Source organism: Manacus candei, unplaced genomic scaffold (assembly GCF_025592945.1).
Source record: "Manacus candei isolate 608988 ecotype Guabito, Panama unplaced genomic scaffold, ASM2559294v1 h1tg000050l, whole genome shotgun sequence".
In the NCBI taxonomy this organism is placed as follows: domain Eukaryota; kingdom Metazoa; phylum Chordata; class Aves; order Passeriformes; family Pipridae; genus Manacus; species Manacus candei.
Genome location: NW_026138098.1, coordinates 16,122,570 through 16,141,869, shown reverse-complemented (window position 1 = coordinate 16,141,869; position 19,300 = coordinate 16,122,570). Strand labels below are relative to the sequence as shown.

Below are 19,300 nucleotides of genomic sequence, written 5' to 3'. Positions count from 1 at the left end.
TTGTTGTCTGTTGGGTTTGACCAGTGAATAGTGAAGAGAATATGTATAAATGGTTACTAAAGAGTGTTTCCCCCAACAATTACTAAATGTAACTGTTGGAACTGTATCTTTAATACTTGGTCAAAATCATTTTATGTGGAACTAAAGAGACAAAATTGTGTAAGTATATAGTATGTACATACGCAATTTACAATTAAATGCAAATGCTGTGAAGATATTTTTGATACCTTTCAACTTTTATTTGACAAGGTCTACCAGGGAATAGCTCTCTAGGGTGTTTGTTAATGTCCTGTATCATCATCAAATCCTTTCTACTCAGAAACTGTTCTCCCGGACAGAGCCATCTTTTTCCACTCTCTGCATCAAAATGAAGAATATTACTTCCTCTAATATTTTCTCCCTTAAATGTGTTTTTTTTTTTTTTTAATTCCCTCTCAGAAACATCTACTCTTACAGTTTTATTTAGGTAGTTTCTTTAACCTCCCCCTGTCAGTATTCATCAAGAAATATTTATGTTCATTTTCCTTTCACTATGTTGTTTACAACCAGAACAGTAAGGGCTCTTGAAAAGTTGGTTTGACCCTTTTCTTTCAGCCCTCTAAGCTGAGCATAATTGCCCGCAGTTCTGTCCCCCCTCTGTCCCCCGTTGCGTCTGTGTGTCCCCATCCCAACCTCTTTCCTTGTTTTCAACACCTGTAGAATGTGCAGAAAAGGATAAAGAAAACATTTTAACTCACACAACCTATATACAAGTGAAATAAGGAACCAGGAAGCCATTGCATCTGTGTAAAAAGAAAGATATCCTGTAGAAATAATTACTTGTGGCAGAGAATTTTCTGGATTTACTGATGTATGAAAATATACATGGACTTTTCCCTCTGTGGGTTGTGCAATATGACACATTTTGTACCTTATTAGATGCCTACACGTGATGATGGAATCACCATATTTTTTGTAGACCCATATTGCTAGCAAAATATAATTTTATCAATGTTAAATGCATGGTTCAGTTATTATGACTCTTATATACACCCCCCCCGTGTATACAGTTTCTATATCATGTCCCATTTTGCTAACATAAGATTTTATTATGCTTACAAGAGACATCTTGTGTTACTTTTCCATACTTTAAAAAGCATGACTACATCTTATATCGTTATTTTAATCTGTGTAGTCCACTAGTACTGGAGTATCTTCCTCCACATACCTTTACTTCTTGACAAGGTTTTGATACACGTTCATTTACAGCTGTCAAAGCTGTAGTCTGTATTTGTTGTTATACCCATACCTTCCTCATTCTTTGAAGGTTACTGTGCAGTTGCTGTGTGTGTTATGTTGAGATATTCAGGTGCTCTGTGTGATGAGTCTGTGGAGCACAGACTGATGGGTAAGGCTGTAAGAGAGAAAAAGCAGTATTTTCCCCAGCACCTCATGTAAGTAAATCAGTGGTCTGGCCTAAGCGTATACAGGGATTTTCTCCAAATTCTCTTATTTGCTTTGGACAGTGAAAGCTTGAGTGATAGGTTGTCACTTCTCTGGTGCTTGACTCAAGCTTGTAGAAGAGCAGCCCAGAGTATCAGGGAATGAGCTGACTAGATTTTGAAAACACGTACATAGTAATGTTGTCAAAATATTTTTTCTAGGCTATATGGTAATTTTGGCACCTACTGGTACTTGCTTTTCATAACCATTAGCACAGTCTCAGCATTTAGGCCTTTCTCTCCTCCGATGTGACCTGATTTTACAGCTCTGTAATCCCACATATAACACAGTTTCACAGACAAATTTAGCCTCTATTTTGTTTATTATGCTTGTATTGATGACATCTAATGCATTGTAAACCTCATAATGATTTGCCAGCAGCAAAGGAAAACTATTGAATTGTGTTCTTAATAACATCAAGAAATGCAGTGACTAAAAATAGCATGTATTTTTAATAAAATTTTGAGTAAATTGTTGTAACAGATCAGCATTTACAAATATATTTACCTGCTTTATATCCTTCCTGCTGTCATGCTTCATAATATATGCTAGTAATTAGTTTAGCATAGGAACAGAAAACCAGAAGGATACAGGAAACCTTATGGGAAGGAAAGACATTGAAGCTTTCTAGTAAAGTTCTTCAGTATGATGTGGTCTTGTGATTTGTCACTTAATCAAGCTGGTAATACAGTATTTAATAGTTTTGTGATGCTATGTTGAGTCTGACTTTTCACACAGACAGAAATTAACTTTCATTTCTTAAAACTGAATCCTCTCTGCAACAGTAAACACAGGAAAGAGGAGTAAAGTTCATAATACAACTAGTTCAATTAGAAGGAATTGTCCTGTCTCTTGGAATAGTAAAAAATGCATCAAAACTTAGGATGGAATTTTCTAATAAATAGGTGTGCATCATAAAATAATGGCATGAGACTTGCATCTGTCATTTAAAGAGTCTGACTCTGAAGGCTGTTTTCTCAGAAATGTCTAGCTACAGTGTATTTTTTTAAATAAAGACAGATCAACATATGTTCACAGCTAAGTAAACATGCAATGCTACACTGGGACAGGGTTTCTAGGGGCTATTGCAACTTTGAATTGATTTAGTAATATTGAACTTTCTGCAAGATAAAACAAGGGAAGCAAATCATGAGATAACCTGGAAAAAGCATTGCTGGTGGCTTGGAGAAATAAATTTCTATGAAGCTGAAGAAAACCCCTTCATTGTAGCTAAAGGTAGAGCCATGAATAATAAAAAAATAAAAAATGTGCAAATATTTTGTGATATTCCAGGGAACTACCAAATTATTAGGTGAAGTCAATAAGAAATGGAAAGAATGCTTTTTTGTAAACTCTGTCAAGAGTGTTTTGGGTTAAAAATCTTCTACTGGATAATGTTAAGTTTTCTGCTATGAATTAATTACCCAGTTATGTTACTTCTGCTGTAATTAGTTCCACATTAGTGGAACTGTGAACCTCAATAAATCAAAAAGGTGAGAATTCTGCTTCATTCCACTCTGCTTTTCAGCTTCCTTCAGCTCACATTTCTAGGATAAAAAAAGGCTTCTAATTGATTTTTCCTTCACCTGTAAAATTCTCAACACATCACTCGGATGAACATCTGTTTTGTTTTCTCTCTGTAGATAACACAAAGAAACGTCTAATCCTCATCAGCAATTCCTTCAGCTTCTCTGATGCTGGCTCTGACTTTTTTCTACAGCTTACTTCAGTGGAGTGTGCAGGAAGAGCTCTGTCAGGACTCAGTGTGCTGTTAGTTGTTACCTGTTGATTTTGCTCAAACTCTCTTACCTTGGTGTGATTTGCAAAAATTTTTGAGAAGGCAACATATCGCATAATGTTATTCATAAGTTTTTCTTCCCTCTGCAACAACACTATCTATGGTACTTACTCTTATTTACTTCTCTCTTTTATATTACCTGGTCTAATTATCTCCTCAGCTTGATGATATGGGAACTGCAAGCTAAAGAAGCTTTCCTTACCACTTAAAATTGAATGTATAGTCAAAAGCTTTTTGTGAATCATGGCAGTAGCCTTATTGTGAATGACAGCAATAGCCTTTTCCCAGTTTCCAATATTTTGGTTTAATTACATCTACCTTTATTAAATGCATTCTCACATTCTCCCGTTTGTATATTCTGTGGTGTAAATAGGTCTAGAAATGCTGCAGTGTTACTGCAAGGTGCATCGATTCTACCACCTAGTAACTATCATAACTAATTAAAAAAGACACAAAAAATTTAGATGTGTCCTACTAGAGGAGCAGGGGAGGACATAAGGCTTCTTTATAAGATAATGAAAGATAAGAATTTTTATTATAACTGTATTAATTTCTAGTATTATATGGTTATATAAGAAGTTTCTGAAATGCTCACAGAAACTTTACTGGGTCATTGTTGAGGTAAATAATCTTTACAGGTGCCTGAATATGGACCATACGACCCCATTTGTGTAGCTTCGCCCTGGAAGGTTGTTTGGTATTTCTTAATTCATGGAAATGTCTTTAATACTAGCAATGAGATAAATGTGACTGTCTAAATAAATGGTGCTCAATATGGAGACAGATTTATCTTTGTAAATTATGTTTGGGAGAGATGCATAACTGTCAAATGACCTGCTGGACCATGTATATTGATGGGATTATGCAGATATGTCTCTGCTTGTTGCTGAAAAGTTCATGGGGCTCTCATGAGACTACAGTATAAAGAAAACCATTGATGTACCAGCACAAAAAAAAATCAAAGAATATTCCAATAACAATCACAACAAGGAGCAGCAGCTACCATAAGCAGAGTAACTAAAGAGAGCAATTGTAAACCTTGTTAATGAACAGAGAGGCTGAAGGAAGAGTGAAAATAATAGTTTCTAGGGAATATAGGCATATTGATGTGAGGAAGTAGCTCCTGCCAGGATTTGTTACCAATTAGTTTTCCCCATGCTGTATGGAAGAACCCTTTTGCTCTACTTGATTATTCAGCATTGTGACATTGCTCTTCCCAAGTTTCCTCAGAAAGGGCTTAGAAGAACAAACTCTTTCTAGAATATCTGTGTATGCAGTAAATTAAACAAGCTGTCAGCTCTTGGTCTGATTTGAGAGATGTTGCTAAATAAATTCTTTTTATTCAGGTTTTCATCTCCAATTAGGGATTAAAAAAACAGAAAAGATAATAAGCAGCTATTCTGACCATATACATGAGAAATATTGTACATCGATGACAGCAAATAAAAAGTTTTGTGTCCTCTCTAAGTCTGCTGTATCTTACATGCCAGCTACCATCATAAAGCCAAGTAAGCACATTCAAAGCATATTATCATTTAATCAGCTTTTCAAAATTCTTGGTCATCTGGCCATCTTATGGATTTTATCATCTTTGATGTGAATAATTCAAGCACGCATACCTCAGAGTTGTCCCCTGAAAATGTTCTAGTAGTTCAAAGAATATAAATACTAAAGAATCAATTAGACTGGAAAAGACCTCAGAGATTGAGCCCAGTCTTTGACTGAACACCACCTGGTCAACTGGTCCATGGTACTAAGTGTCATGTCCAGTCTTTTTTAAACATCTCCAGGGACAGCGACTCCAGCACCTCCCTGGGCAGTCCTTTCCAATGTTTAATCACTCTTTCTGAGATGAAATTCCTCCTAATGTCCAAAATGAACCTCCCCTACCACAGCTTGAAACTATAAAAGGAGATGTGAGAGAATTAATTTTTTAAATCAGGAAAAACATTTCCCATAGGATTTTTAGGCATTCAGAGATTGTTAGGACAGGTATAAACAGCAAAGGGAATGCTTAGCATCCAAGAAATCCAGAATTTAAACAAAAGTAAAGTCATGGAAATATCTGGACAAAAACAATTGTCAGAAGGATAAAAAAATTTCCATGAAATTGTTAATTGGAAAGTGCTAAAATAGTACATTTTTAAAATAAAAAGGCGAAGAAAGAGTAATCATTGTGAAACAATACTGTGTGAGAGGCTGTTATTTATGTGAAATAAAAAAGTATTCCAGCAATCACTTCTCTGATTTTTATTGGTGGTACCTGAGAGATGCTTTCTCTGAAGGTTAGCAGACTGCAGCTGTGTATTAAAAGCACCTTTCACCATTCCTCACATGAAAGCTACGTGAAATTGTCAAGTAACGTTTTATAAAATATTTACAATGCAGTTCACTTGAAAGCAGGGCACTAAAAGACTGTCTGACAGTAATCAAGAAGGTGCAGTGAAAGCATATGTGAATGCTGAAATTCAGACGATCCGAACTGTGCTTTCCAGAAATAGTGTGTTCCTGCACTTTTCTTCCCAAAGAACCCCCTTTGAAGCTGGATCAGTACTCTGGCTTCAGGCTGAGGTACAAGACACTGTTTGAGGATGGTTGGGGATGCTGTTGTTGGCATCAACATCACAAGCGATGAAAGGTGTCTGCTTAAATGGCCATCAATATTTGTGTACATCTCATTCTTAATCTTTGCCTTTGATAGTGTGCAAAACTGATCTGCAGCAAGAACATGAAACTGTTCTGTATTCCTCTTGAGGGATGTGAAATACTCTGAACTCCAGGAGATTGTAATGAGATGGAAACATTTCTGCAAGTTTCTGTGGTTTTAGGCCATTAATCATATGTGGTGTCATGACTCAGACAAGAGGATACTTTTCCTTTGTCATAAATAAGAGACATGCTTTTTCTCTGCTGTATTTGCTCTCTCCCTGATGCATATTCTGCTTTCTTTGGTATGTCAAAAATATTATAATGTAATGCAGGAGAGTAGGATATTCACTCACCTGGGATGTGGAAATCCTGTTAATTTTAGAAGGTACACTTAATAAAATTGCATCATTGGAAGAGACTTTTCCATGATATTATACTGTGTTTATTAGAGAAAATCTCTTTGCAGTAGGTTCAAAGCCAGAAATTGATTTCCAAAGGAGCCGAGTGCCTAGGTTGCTTAGATATTTTGAAAATCCCACTAGGTCTCTGTTTGCAGCTTTTTGGCACCTAAATACTCTTGAAAATCTGATTTAAGACTTATAACAGTAACACAGAGGAATAATAACTTGTTATTCATGCCAGAAGGATTTTACTGGCACTGAGCATATTGATGTTACACGGGGGAAAATTATATTTACATGTTTTAGAGCACTGAATTAATCATAACATAAAATAAAACTTTGTTTAACATATGTAAAGAATCTGCTCTCAAATGCATTATTCCTCGTAGGGCTTGAGATAAAAGTGTTTCACCAAGACTAGGAAAGCTCTAAACAGGGAAGTGACCAGTATTCAGTAGTTGATAAGAAGTCTGGAAAAAAGACGTGGAACAACCAAAACAGATTGCTCAGCCTTAATGCTAGATCCATCACTATTAATTTTTTTCTTCCTTACTGCTATTTTTTTGCTTAAGCCTCTTAAAGTCTGCTTGTCCATTTTCCAGTTCCTATGAAAATATCTCATATAATTTCAAAATAACCTTGAAGTGATTTATTTTGACAATTTTAATGTTATGAATTCGAAAGAGGAATAGATATATTGGCTTCTGGGTTATCCTTAGGCAAGGGAAGAAATGAATGGAGTCTAATCTATATACTGCACTGTGTATATATTTTCTTCATGCCCTCAGGAAGACCCCAGAACTGAAAGCTCTATATTAATTTTTGATGGTTAGTTTCTATTTTGATGAAACAGGTTTCTTTATATCTGCAATAATACAGTTGAAGCAGTAAGAGCTATAGGGCTTGGAAAATGTCAGTAATACTTTTATAATTTAATTTTAAACTCATGGCCATAATTGCAGGAAACAGGTTTTGACTCATTTTCCTGAAACTCAGGTTCTATATCCATCTGTGATAAAATGACTGAAAATAAAATTGATAGATCTGACTTAGGCAGGGATTTTTCCACCTTGCTTCCTGGACATGAGCAATGAGAATTGTAAGATATAACATTTCTGACGTGTTCTGAAGGACTGATAAAATCCAAATTCTCTGCTGCACTAAAAATAAAAATCAATCTTGACATGGGAAGGGGGATATTTACCACTGAAGTAGATTTGTGCTGAAATAGATGCACATGCTGTAAACCTGGTTGTTTGTGCTCACCTTGCTCTAACAGAAATTCGGGGACATACCTAACTGGATCCAACACAACGTTGGCAACAAACTTTAGTGTAGTTCTGTGGTGAGCAATACCCCATAACCTAGGCCAGGATGGTACATAGCCTCCATCATCTCCTCTGTAGCTGTTTTTAGGTCACTGGGTGCTTAAAAGCAAAAAGGTAGTTATGTTTCACTTCTGTAACTGCCACAGATAGCAGTGCATTGCAGGGTAAAAGTAGAGAGCAATATTGGCAATGTGTGGTAAAAGTGCATTTAAACACATCTCTAATGATTTTTCTTTTGTTGCTTTAATAACAAAACAGAAAAGGACTTGGTTTATTGTAAATTTAATTTCAAAAGCTATTTTTCCTTTGCTCTCGTAAAATAAGATTCCTTTTTAATCCAGTTAATTACACAGAAGTAGCTAGTGTGTGGGCTATTCTACAACATATTTGTATACTGTTATTTGGTTGTATTCTAAAATATAGTTCCTGGCTAAAAATAGGCAAATTTTTTTCCTAGTAAATGGAATGTAATTTAGTGAATTAATGTGCTCTGTGATATGGAAAAGGGAGATTTGGAAAAGATTTGAAAGTAGAAATTGATGGAACTGGACCATTAAAACAGCTGAAGACCTGGTTGATGTTTTGAAATAATTTTACTATTATCAATATTATTTGGATAAAGTCTTTATAGGCAATGGCTGTTTAAAGGAATGAAAGCATTTTTTGCACCTGTCTGGAGTATTCCTGTGCAAGAAGTCCCAGCTGGTAGAGATCAAGTGATGTTTCTGCTTGTGTAGCACCTGCTTTTGATTTCAGAAGGAAAACAAGAAAATTACTTCAATGGGTGGTGACATTAAATACAGCTGCTGCCTGGCAGAAAGCATGTTATCTCCATTTAACCCAAGTGAAAGCACTTCTACCTTTGCATCATGGATAAAATCAAAGCTTCAGGTGTAATCTCCCACAGGAAGAGACAGAAGGGGTTATATTCCCCAAAACTTTCCTGCAGTTATGAAATAAAATTTACTAAGTTTGTAATTTTTATTATGCAGAGGAAGATGGGGATAACCAGAAGGATGTTTTTGACAGAGCTGGCAAGAAGAAAAGGTTTCAGAGTAGAAAATGAGCTAAGGTAGGAAAATGTTTGTGTGTTTTGAAATAACAATGCTGTTTGGAGCATTCTAATTTAATAAATGCAGTCATACACGTGACTGTAATTGAAGTATTTGCCTATGTGTTTGGTGGATATACTTTACTCTTCCCACTATAAAGATGCTTTAGGATTTCAATGGCTGTTCCTAGTGTGTGGTTCATTTCTGCTGTCTTCTGAGCAGAGAGCAGGGAGAGCACAAACCTCAGCAAAATTTCTGATTTTTGCTTTTAAAATCTGTGGTTCTAATTTCTCTTAAGTCTGTCAATTTTAATGCTTCTGCATATGAACCACATCTTAAGCTCGTGTAAATCAGCCATTGTTTATGTCCCCCTTGAATTCAGGTTAAAATTAATCTAAACTTCGTGGTCAATTTCTAAAACAAAAAAACCCCTGAATATACAGGAATGGACAATGTGATGGGTTGAGGTGGGTATTTCTTTACGTCATTGACTGATATTATAGTATTTAATCTTTTTGCAGTACCCTGATGTGAATCTCAATGTTACTGGCTTACACTGTGGTACAATTTGGAAGAGCACTGGAGAAAAAAAGCTTAGGAGTAAAATATGACAGATGGAGCATTTTAGAGTGAAAATATACTCCACCTGCAGATTTGTCTGGTGGTGTTTCAATAATCCAACTCATTCTGAAGGAAGCCTTCATCCAAACAGAGCTTTACATGAGTGCTAGTTATATCATTATACAGTTTTCCAAATCTACATTTCTGTGTAGCTGAAGGAAAACCAAATATTGATCGTGTATCTGTATCAAGATAGTATACAACTGGATCCTCCCTATAAAAGCTCATTTCCACTGATTTTTTTCAATCTCACCAACTTTGAAAGCCTGAGAAAGAAGGGAGGATAAAATAATTTGTAAAGCAAGATTCAAGTAGGTATTGAACAGAAGAAGGCAATTAGCATCTGATACAAAACTAATTGGATTCTTGGGGAAAAAAAATAAAGTGTGCTGTTCTGAATCCCACATTAACAATCTCTTGAGGACTGAACAGAGGCTTTATCTGGGCTGCTTTGACACACAGATATTTATTGTCAATATTTCAGACTTCTGTAAGTTGCATGAGCAGGTGTTATATTTAATTTCATCTTAGCTGCTACTGGATAAAACAGAAGTATTTAACTGTTGATTTTTGGCTTTGAAAATGCCAGAGGAAATGTTAAATTTGTTGTGCTCTGTGCCAAGAAAAAAGCACAGCTGTACAGGTACCAGAGGAAACTGGTGCACAGAAGCTAAACTGCTGCTGTGAGGATAGTGATGGCAAAGTTCCCAGATCTGCAGCTTGCTACAAATACATTACATATGAATATTTTATATGAAGTGAAATAAACCACAGGAAGCAGAAGTTCTATGTCTCTAACTGTTTTTTGTGTTGGGTTTTTTTTTTACTCAAGTAAAGATGTGACAGTTTAATTAAAGTAGGACTTAGCAGGGTTAAATAATAATAAACCAAGCAGTATTTAATGGAGATTCACTTTATTTACATTTGGAATCTTTTAGAATAAAATAAATTGGGATTTATTCTTTTTCAATGAACTCTGCTCTTCGCATTCCACTATGTGGACAGAAAAAAACTGTGCTATATCATGACAATTTTCATGTTTCTGAAGTATAGTACGTTCAGTACCTTTCTTATATTTCCAAAAAATAGTATGTTTATTGCATCAAAGAGTTATTTGATAACAGTTTTCTGTGGAATGATTCCAGTACTTTTCATTTTGCTTTCATGACTTGATGAATTCAGTGATTATTTGCTTGAACAAGGGTCACAGGGTTGGGTTTTTTTTTATTATTGGTCTTCTGGAAAGTACTTTGCTTTGAAAGGTTGTGCAGTCTGCCTTTAACAGCACACATAATTTTTGAAGTCTTGCTAACCAGCTGTCTCTACCAGTGGTGCCCTGTCTGCTTGGACGGGTTGATGGCTTAACTTCTCCAGGTGTTACAGAGGGGTTGCAAAGCAATCTGTCAGCTCTGTTTGAAATTTACTGTATATGCACAAGGCTGTCACCAACATGGGCTAGCAGGAGGTCACAGAGGCTTGCAAATGGAGGTGGCTGCCATCAAAATAATTTATGTTACAATTCTAACTTTACTTCTATAAAAATAGTGTCAAATAGTGGCACTATCTGTCTGTGCCTTTCCCCCAAGAAGTTTAGGAATCTGTTGAATGATAGAAGTTAATGTTGACATATACTTCAGAGATACTGAGGTCCTACAAATTCCTTGAAAATAAAGAATTTTCTACATTATCTCTGCTGGCTTTCTGTGTGACAGCACCCTCATGGGATGTGTGGGGAGAGGGAACATTCAGAATCATTCAAAATTTCCTGTCAAGTTAGTAGTTTTCTAAAATTGCTGAGAAATATCAGTAGGCCAGATAAAAGATTACAGATCATGCCAAGTATGTATGTAATCTTTTTCTGAAACATAACTTTGTCCCTGTCCATTATTTTCCTGTGACAGGTACAGAAGTGTGTCTTTTTAATCATGTGATCCTTTCCAGTGTTATTCTAGTACACCAACCCATATTTACTTCAATAACCTTTGTGCTACCATACTTTTAGGCAATGTACACCATATAGTCTATTGAACAACAACTGAAGTTGCAAATGTTGTATTTACTAAACTATCAGTTTTGTAAGAGGCTTGGCAGCAAGGAAGTGGTGTTTAGGTGGAGCATGTTATTCATAAGATTTAATTAATGAACATTTGACAGTGCCATATGTAAAGAGCTTCATGTAAGTACAGAAAACTTAAATATTCAGAAATATATTACTTGCTTTAAAGCTTTAAATAATTATCATTAACAAACTTAATATTGCAAAGCTTTCACTCACTGATGAGAAATATTGGGAAGGGGCTGTCAGGTATCATCAAGCAGCCTTTTCATTATGGTACTGCTTGTGCAAGCTAAATATTTTCAGAGTTGCAAAGAATGTGCATTAGGATAGTGCCTTATGGAAGGTAAATGATGCTGAAAGAAAGAAAATGTTGCACTTACAGAAGCTGTCAGACTATAGTCTTTCCTCAAAACAGAGTCAGTGACTGGAATAGATTTATGGTGATATGAAAACATAACTGCTTCCCACATCCTAACATACAATATATACTACAATTTTCAGGAAGTAGATGGTAAGTAAATATGGAAATAACAGCTCTGTATCTGTGTACCGTTGGATTCAGGAAAAAAAAGAAATATTTTTGTGTGCTTCCTGACAGTGACTCTGTCACTCATATTGTGGCTGAGAACAACTCTTACTTGGAGGTGCTGGAGTGGCTGAAAGGACAGGCTGTGGGTGACAGCTCCAGGTTTGAACTACTGGATATCTCCTGGTTTACAGCCTGCATGGAAGCAAGAAGACCAGTTGATTCAGAAATGAAGTATCGTCTCAGGGTAAGAGAGATCCTGCGGTGTGAATACAGTAACATTCAAAATGAGCTGCTGCAATTTTCTTTTTTAATTTAGCCTAAACCATATATCCTTGTGATATAATTTCTGAATTTTTGTGAATTTGAACTTTTTTCTCCTGAAGTTTACATGAACAATTCACACAGTTTTAAGAGATTGAAAACATCTTCCATACCTTCTCTATCAGTGTCTGGTAATGTGAAGTTACTATGTCAGCATGTGTTAGAAACTGGTAATACACAATCACAGAGTGGTTTGGGCTGAAAGATCATCTAACTCCCACTGTCTTGCCATGGGCAGGGTCATCTTCCACTAGACCAGGTCACTTAAAGTCCCACCCAACCTGGCCTTGAACACTTCCAGGGATGGGGCATATACAACTTCTCTGGAGAACTGTCTCGCCGCTGTCGTGTAAAGAATTCCTTCTTTATATCTAATTGAAATCTCTCCTCTGTCAGTTTAAAGCCATTACCCCTTGTCCTGTCACTACATGCCCTTGTCAAAGTTCTCTGTCCAGCTCTCTTGTAACACCTTTTAGGTACTGGAAGGCTGCTGTTCGGTCTTTCCAGAGCCTGAAGAGGCTGAACAACCCCAACTTTCTCAGCCTGTAAAAGTTTATCATAAAACATTCTTGTATTAAAAAAAAAAAAAAAAAAAAAGAGTGCTATTAAAGGCAAAATATCCATCAATGAGTCTCTTGTTGTGGTTTTGGTACTTGTGGTATTTGTTCAAATACTTCAATATCATGGTACATATCCCACTGAGAGAAGTGTATTTTAATGGGCTTTTGATGGAATACTTTACCTCCTCAAAACAATGCAAAAGTACTAAAACTTTTGCTGTTGTGAGGTGATCAGCTAACAGCTGGGTCCTTGAAGGACCTGTGAAATGAAGGCTGCTGTAGTCTGTGGACATGCATTTACAAACTTGGCACCATCAAATAAAATTGTACTAAGAGAAAGGAAGTTTTATTATATTGATGATTTGATGAATGGTGTTTGACCTTGGAGCAATGGATGATTAAGTTTTCCTCTGATCTATATCTGAAAAAAATAATCTCTAATTTCTTGGATTGGAGCACAGTGAGAAACAGTGGTATTCAATACCCCCAGTACAAACAGTAAATGATGAGGGTTTGGTAAGGATACCTGGGCATGCTGTGCCCAGCATGGTGACAGCACGTGCCACTGGGCCAGGGAATAGGCTGTGTGTGGCAGCAGGATGAACCTGTGCCCTTGTTCTGCAAGCACTTGAGCCTCACAGTGATGGACTTGCAGTGGTGAAGAAATTAATTCATGTGGCGAGAGAGCTACAAGTCTGGTCTAAAACTCTGTGAAGTAAAATGAGGGATTCCCGCTGATGTCTGAGGGTCTGGATTAGGCTCTTTGTGAACAGTGACCCCACTGCAAAGTGGTAACTGCAAATGCTGGAACCGTGGCAGGATCTGCAGCGTGTGCTTCCTGTGAGGCAGAGAATGCCTGAATATTCAACAGCAATATTGCACTGTTGGCTGCTTCTTCATCCTGATGTTTAGATTAGGAAGGATGATTCCTAAATGCCACCGTTCCCCAAGAAAAACTGTAGCTCCTGATTATCTTTTTCAGTCATCTTTCATTTTTATTGCCAGAAATGATTTTCCAGGTTTTTACATAAAAGAATTACTGTTTAATAACGCTGTGGGTTGGAGTGTGTGTGTGGGGGGAGTGAATACACCAGGTGCAGCTGTCGCTCTCAGACTCAGCATGATTCCATGACAGAATATGTGTTTATATTTGAAATCCTTCCAATGAAATATTTTTGCAGTATATTTATAATATTTTCAGTGAATGTGCTGTAGGGAGAATAGACCAAAGAAATTAATATAAAAAGAAAAAAAAAAAGGAATCCTTGTAACTACTGCATTATGTTATCTCACAGGCCATAAAAATATAAATTCAGGGAATGCAAAGAAGTTCTGTAAACAAGAAATAAATCAGAAACATGAGCAAAATCCTGTGAACTTTGCTGAGAGTTTCACATCAGCATTAAAAATAAATTGAATTACTTTTTATGTACATTCTTAATTTCAGCACTGCATGAAGATCTCTAAATTCAGATATCTCAGGAAATGTCTTTTCATAATTTTTTTTCTTTTCAAAGCAAGAAATGTCTTTGTCTTTCTCTAAAATTCCTCCATATGTTTTTTTTTTGTTTGGTTGGTTTAGTCAATGAGAAGCTCGCTGCCTTAGTTTTCTTTTTATATAAAAGTCCTTTTGGAGTACTCCTGAAGCATAAACTTCTGCAAAAGGTACCAGAACTGTCAGGAGATGATTATTATACTTTGAGACTGGCTCTGCAAGTAAGAGCTTCTGTTTTTATTGCAACATAAAAATTTCATGCTAATAAATGTAGAGTACAATACAGAAGCCAGTGACAGCTATACCGTTAACTTTAAAGCTTATAGTTAAGACCAATCTTAATTATATATTTGCTTTAAAGTAACAGACATTTTTGTAAAGCAAACAAGGAAAAAAACCAGAAAGATTCTGGAAGTGCAGCAAATTTAAAAATAATTTTATTGTTGCAGTGTCACCATGCTAATTTTTTTTTTCTTCCTTGAGAAACAAGGAAGGTGTGAACTAAAGGTTAATTTTCTTTTTAAGTACTAGACTGAACTCATACATAATGCAATTTAATTGGAGTTTCACTGAAGACAAATTTGGTCCATTATGTCAGACTTGTAAAATGTGAAATGAAAGTGAATTAACAAACCTTGAACTTGGGCTACATCATGAAGGTTTTGAGGTAAAAGGAATGGATTGCAGTGGGGGGATGTTTTGGGTGAAATCTCATCCATATGTAGTTAGCAGTAAAATTCCCATTAATATCAATAGCAGTAAGATTTCATCTTTCAGATCTTAAAGAAGCCTATTTGGAAGGTCATTCTTCATTCAGGACATTTGTTTTAATGCATTACTGGAAAGAAATGCCCTTTTCCATGCAAAACAAGGGGAATAAAGTCAGAGTTACAGACCATTAGCTAACATACTAATTACAATTGTCATTAAAGTACATCTTTCTGTGGTTGCGAATGATCCGAGAGATGCTCTGATGTTAATGATTTATAGAGTATGAAAGACTGGTTGACCAGATCTAAGATGGTCTGAATTATTATTGATTCATTTGGTAACAGCTGACTTTTATATTTAATAGCCATCATTTAATTTAATACTTTTTGGAAATGCAGTAGCTGAACATCCACTTTAAAGGGAATTCAAAATATTTCTCTGGCAAATGTACGTCTTTGTCCAGAGGCACCTTTAGCACCACAAGCAGATGGGTCTTCTTGACAATAGCAGGACGTGGACACTGACATGTATGCAAGGGCATCCCCGCGTGCTAGAAATACGGCTGTTTCCTGGGTAATGGAAAAGAAAGAGGCAAAGGGGAAGCTTTCAGAGGGACAAAAAGAAAGGAAGAGAACCATAATGGGCTTGGCATATTCAGCAGCCCTAAGAACTGTGCTGTGACTCCATCTTTTCTGCCTTTTCCTCAGTTAGAACCCAAAAGTTCGTAGTTATTTAGTTTGTTTGTGGTTTTGGTTGGGTTTTTTTGTTTGTTGTTTTTCTTTTGTTGTTGTTGTTTTGGTTGGGGTTTTTTTTGTTGTTTGGTTTGGTTTTTTGTTTTGGTTTTTTTTCTCCTAGAAAGCAAAAGAGACTTATTTCTTTGAACAAAGGATTTTCCTCCACATTAGGAAAAGGAAGTGCCATCTTTTGATCCCTTGCCTTATCGTGTGTCAGGCAACCCATATTTAACATTTTCTGAGGCCTTTCACTCTGTTTTCTTCTGAAAGAGAGAGGCTGCAACTAATTGAAGAGATTCTTCATACTGTCAGTCGGAGTTTCCCAGAAAATAAAATGAAACTTATAAACTGGCTGCCACCTCTTTGTAAAATACTGGGTATCAGTGGACTTTATTATTTGATTAATGCTGTCTGGACTTTACAAAGCTGCTAGCTGGTTGTGTCTGTGCACCTTATTCACTGCTGCTTCATTTTCTCTCTGTTATTTCTCTGTGTCATTATACTTCTTTGTGTGTTAAAAAAATAATTTGACAAAGGGCAAAGTAGTCCTCCACAAGATTAATTCTGTAATGAAGCCTCTGCTGTACAAACTGATGTTGGTGGTACAGACTGATTTTTCTGCTTATGCCATGTATAAAATGTCACTGTGAAGGAGTAGCAAGTGACATTCACCGTTACTGCAGCCTGGATATGGGGTACAAACTTGGACTAGCTCTAGTGATTAAGTAGCCCACATTTGGAAATTTTTCAGTGGTTGCCCCTGTGCAGTGTACCATAATTTCATTTTCATGTAGTAATCTGAAAAAAAAATAAAAAGAAGAAGGAATTTTAATGCTTATATTTTTCTCATCGCTGTAGTTGTTTCTTCTCAGTACTAGAAATTGTTTTTGATGTAGTGAGTTTCCAGGATTCCCCACACTGTTCTACACTGTAGCTGCTATTGATGGAACTTTAGGTTTGTCCCATAATCTGTACAAACAATTTTTTCCCATCTGGTTTTCCCACCAATAAGCAATATCAATCCTGCTCATGTTCTACTGCTGATAGATCATCTCTATAGTTCTCATGCAGGCATCATAATATTCCCTAAAAATCAGACTATAGTACTTACTGTTTGATAGATGTTTTTGCTGTTTTCTCTCCAAAGTTTCTTCTGTTGTTATATATAATCAAGTCCCTCTAGTTAAACACAAAACTCTTACTGATTAAAAAAAATGCTCAAATAACTTTGCCAAGGCAGGAGGAGGATGTTTATGCTCAGTCTATCACCCTCTTAAATGCATAAATTTTCTGCATTAATTTTGCTTTCATCCACAGTGTCAGGTAATGCTGCGTGTAGGGCTCTGTGCTTTGTGTGTCTGTGTCCTAATGAAGACAACAACTTGTTATATATTCTATTCAGTAACATTCTGTTTGTTCACTGTCTTTGCAGCTGACACTATATTTTCAAGCAGTATATTAGCACTCATCAATCATAGTTTATGTGATTTAAAATCAATTGAAAAATATAATTCATGAAAGCGTGCAAAAGTGGATGAGTTGTGTTGTTGATCCTGACTGAAACCCATTTTGGTTATTCCCAAGAGTGGTCTTACACCTAAAATGGCTTTCTTCCTTTCATTGTATATTACGAAAACTACCATATAATTCACTACTCCTTCAGTTGTGCAGTGCATTTTGTGTGTGTGTGAATGCTGATATTTAACTACTCTGTATCAAATACAAAGGCAATTTAGCATGAAATTATGTGGAGGGGGGGTGTGGTTGTGAAGGCACATGTTTATAGGTTTGCTAGCCTTTTGTCTGTGTCTTTGAATACAGGGGAGAAAGGGCTCATCATGCCATTGTTGGGGCAAAAATTTCTTCTATGTGTCTTTGTGATTTTTTTTTTATTGTTGTTGTTTTCCCTGTGGCTTTGGATAATGCACTGCAATATCTTTTTGACAGATCTGCCCAAAGTTTTCAGACAAAATGACAAATAGCAAAAAATATACAGAAATGCTGAGGACACCGTGTGTTTCTGAAGTATTTCAGATTTGGCACATTTAATGAAAGCAAAGGAATTGGGTATATAAAGCAGCAGAAAAATCAGTGCAAAATTGTCTTTTTCCTGGTCCTCACTGGTCAGGACACTCACATATTGAGGACTCATGCTCAGGACTCTTTTGCCAGTGGGAATGTGTCTCTGTATCCTGTCTTTCAGGAGAATTCTCTTTCCATCCTTCAGAGGTGGATTGCCTGGTGATTAGGTAATGCCCATTAGAGATTTGGCATCTGGCTCCTTTTCCTTGATTCAGTGAACATCTGAAAATGATGTCTGAATTGGATCAGCATGTATGGGAATTGACTGAGTGAAAAACCACATTGCAAAGTGAACACTGTCTGTTGAATGAGAAAAGGATGGACATTACTCTTCTGTAGCTGTTTGTAAATGTTTCCTTCACTCTAAAATGACCCCAAAATAGAACACTTATCTTAGCGAATTAAATCCAAATAAAAAGGTTTTCTATCGTTTTACCTGCAAGAGGGGAGAAAACCCTATTTTCAAGTCATACAAACATTTTTCCTCCACCACTGAATTTAGCTACAGATTGAAAAAGTCAGTTATTTGAGAATTTATCTTTTTTTAATTTTTTTTCTCTTTGATCTAATATTCCTAATCTTATATTGAATAACCTAATGTTTTCTAGGAAAATTTGCTGTTCTTTTGAGCTTATCTGCTCCTAAAGTTTTGTAGTTTTTCAATCCTACTGCAATAGTGGGAGTAGTAGAGACATGCGCCATTTAGATGGACTTTTTTTTTTAAATGGCAGTGTGATTGAAAACTCTCTGTAAGAACTTACTGCAGAAAATCAAAAATCCTAATAACCACCAGATAAACTGGTACTGTCAGTGCAGGCAATGTGAAATCAAATGTTTTTCCTAGGAGGATAGTAGGACCATTACTATTCTCTTGCCTTCTCTTTAAAAGTACATATTTTGGGCCCATGAAATGTATTTTTTGTATTTTTAAGCTATTTGACAGGTGTGTCACCAATCCTTCTTTTTTTTTTTTTTCTTTTTAGGAGCAATGTCAATCTCCTTTGAATACGCCTGAATCAGAAGTGCCATCATGTATTGCAAGGAAAGTATCTCAGTATTCATGCCAGAGGAAGACGACTTTAAATAACTACAACAAGAAATTCACGGTAATACTAATTCCATCCATGAAATAAAAACTAGTATAAGTAAAATAATTAATATAGCACTTGCATCAGTATTTTCTATGATGCCCTCAGCAAATTTGTTAGTAAACAGGCAGCACAATAACAATTAAGAAAAGTTATAAATCTGCCATTCTTAAATTAAAATTGAGTGCAAGCTTAATTGCATCCTCTAAGTATTTCTGAAAGCTTAACACAGTGGATCTTTAAATACACTAATAGCTTGTAAACACATGAATTTTTAAAATAAATGATAGAACAATAATCTGAAAATGTCTGTCTTTTAACCTTTCATCACAGTCTTATTTGACAAGTTAAAAGTGATGATAAGCAAAAGCTTGGTTTAGGTCAGTCCAG

At 36.0% G+C, this 19,300-nt stretch overlaps 1 protein-coding gene across 2 annotated transcripts in view; it reads left to right on the top strand.

Annotated features, from left to right (window-relative positions):
• The window catches only part of DNTT (DNA nucleotidylexotransferase), a 162,808-nt gene that overhangs the window by 68,751 nt on the left and 74,757 nt on the right, over nt 1-19,300 (top strand). The window contains exons 3-5 of one of the 2 annotated variants that reach the window (XM_051800670.1): nt 8,651-8,730; nt 11,989-12,163; nt 18,806-18,928. In XM_051800670.1, the coding sequence (XP_051656630.1) occupies nt 8,657-8,730; nt 11,989-12,163; nt 18,806-18,928 (372 nt within the window). In that variant the 5' untranslated portion in view covers nt 8,651-8,656. Of the gene's footprint in view, nt 1-8,527; nt 8,731-11,988; nt 12,164-18,805; nt 18,929-19,300 lie in introns of those variants that run through there. The other variant, XM_051800669.1, reaches the window with a different exon arrangement.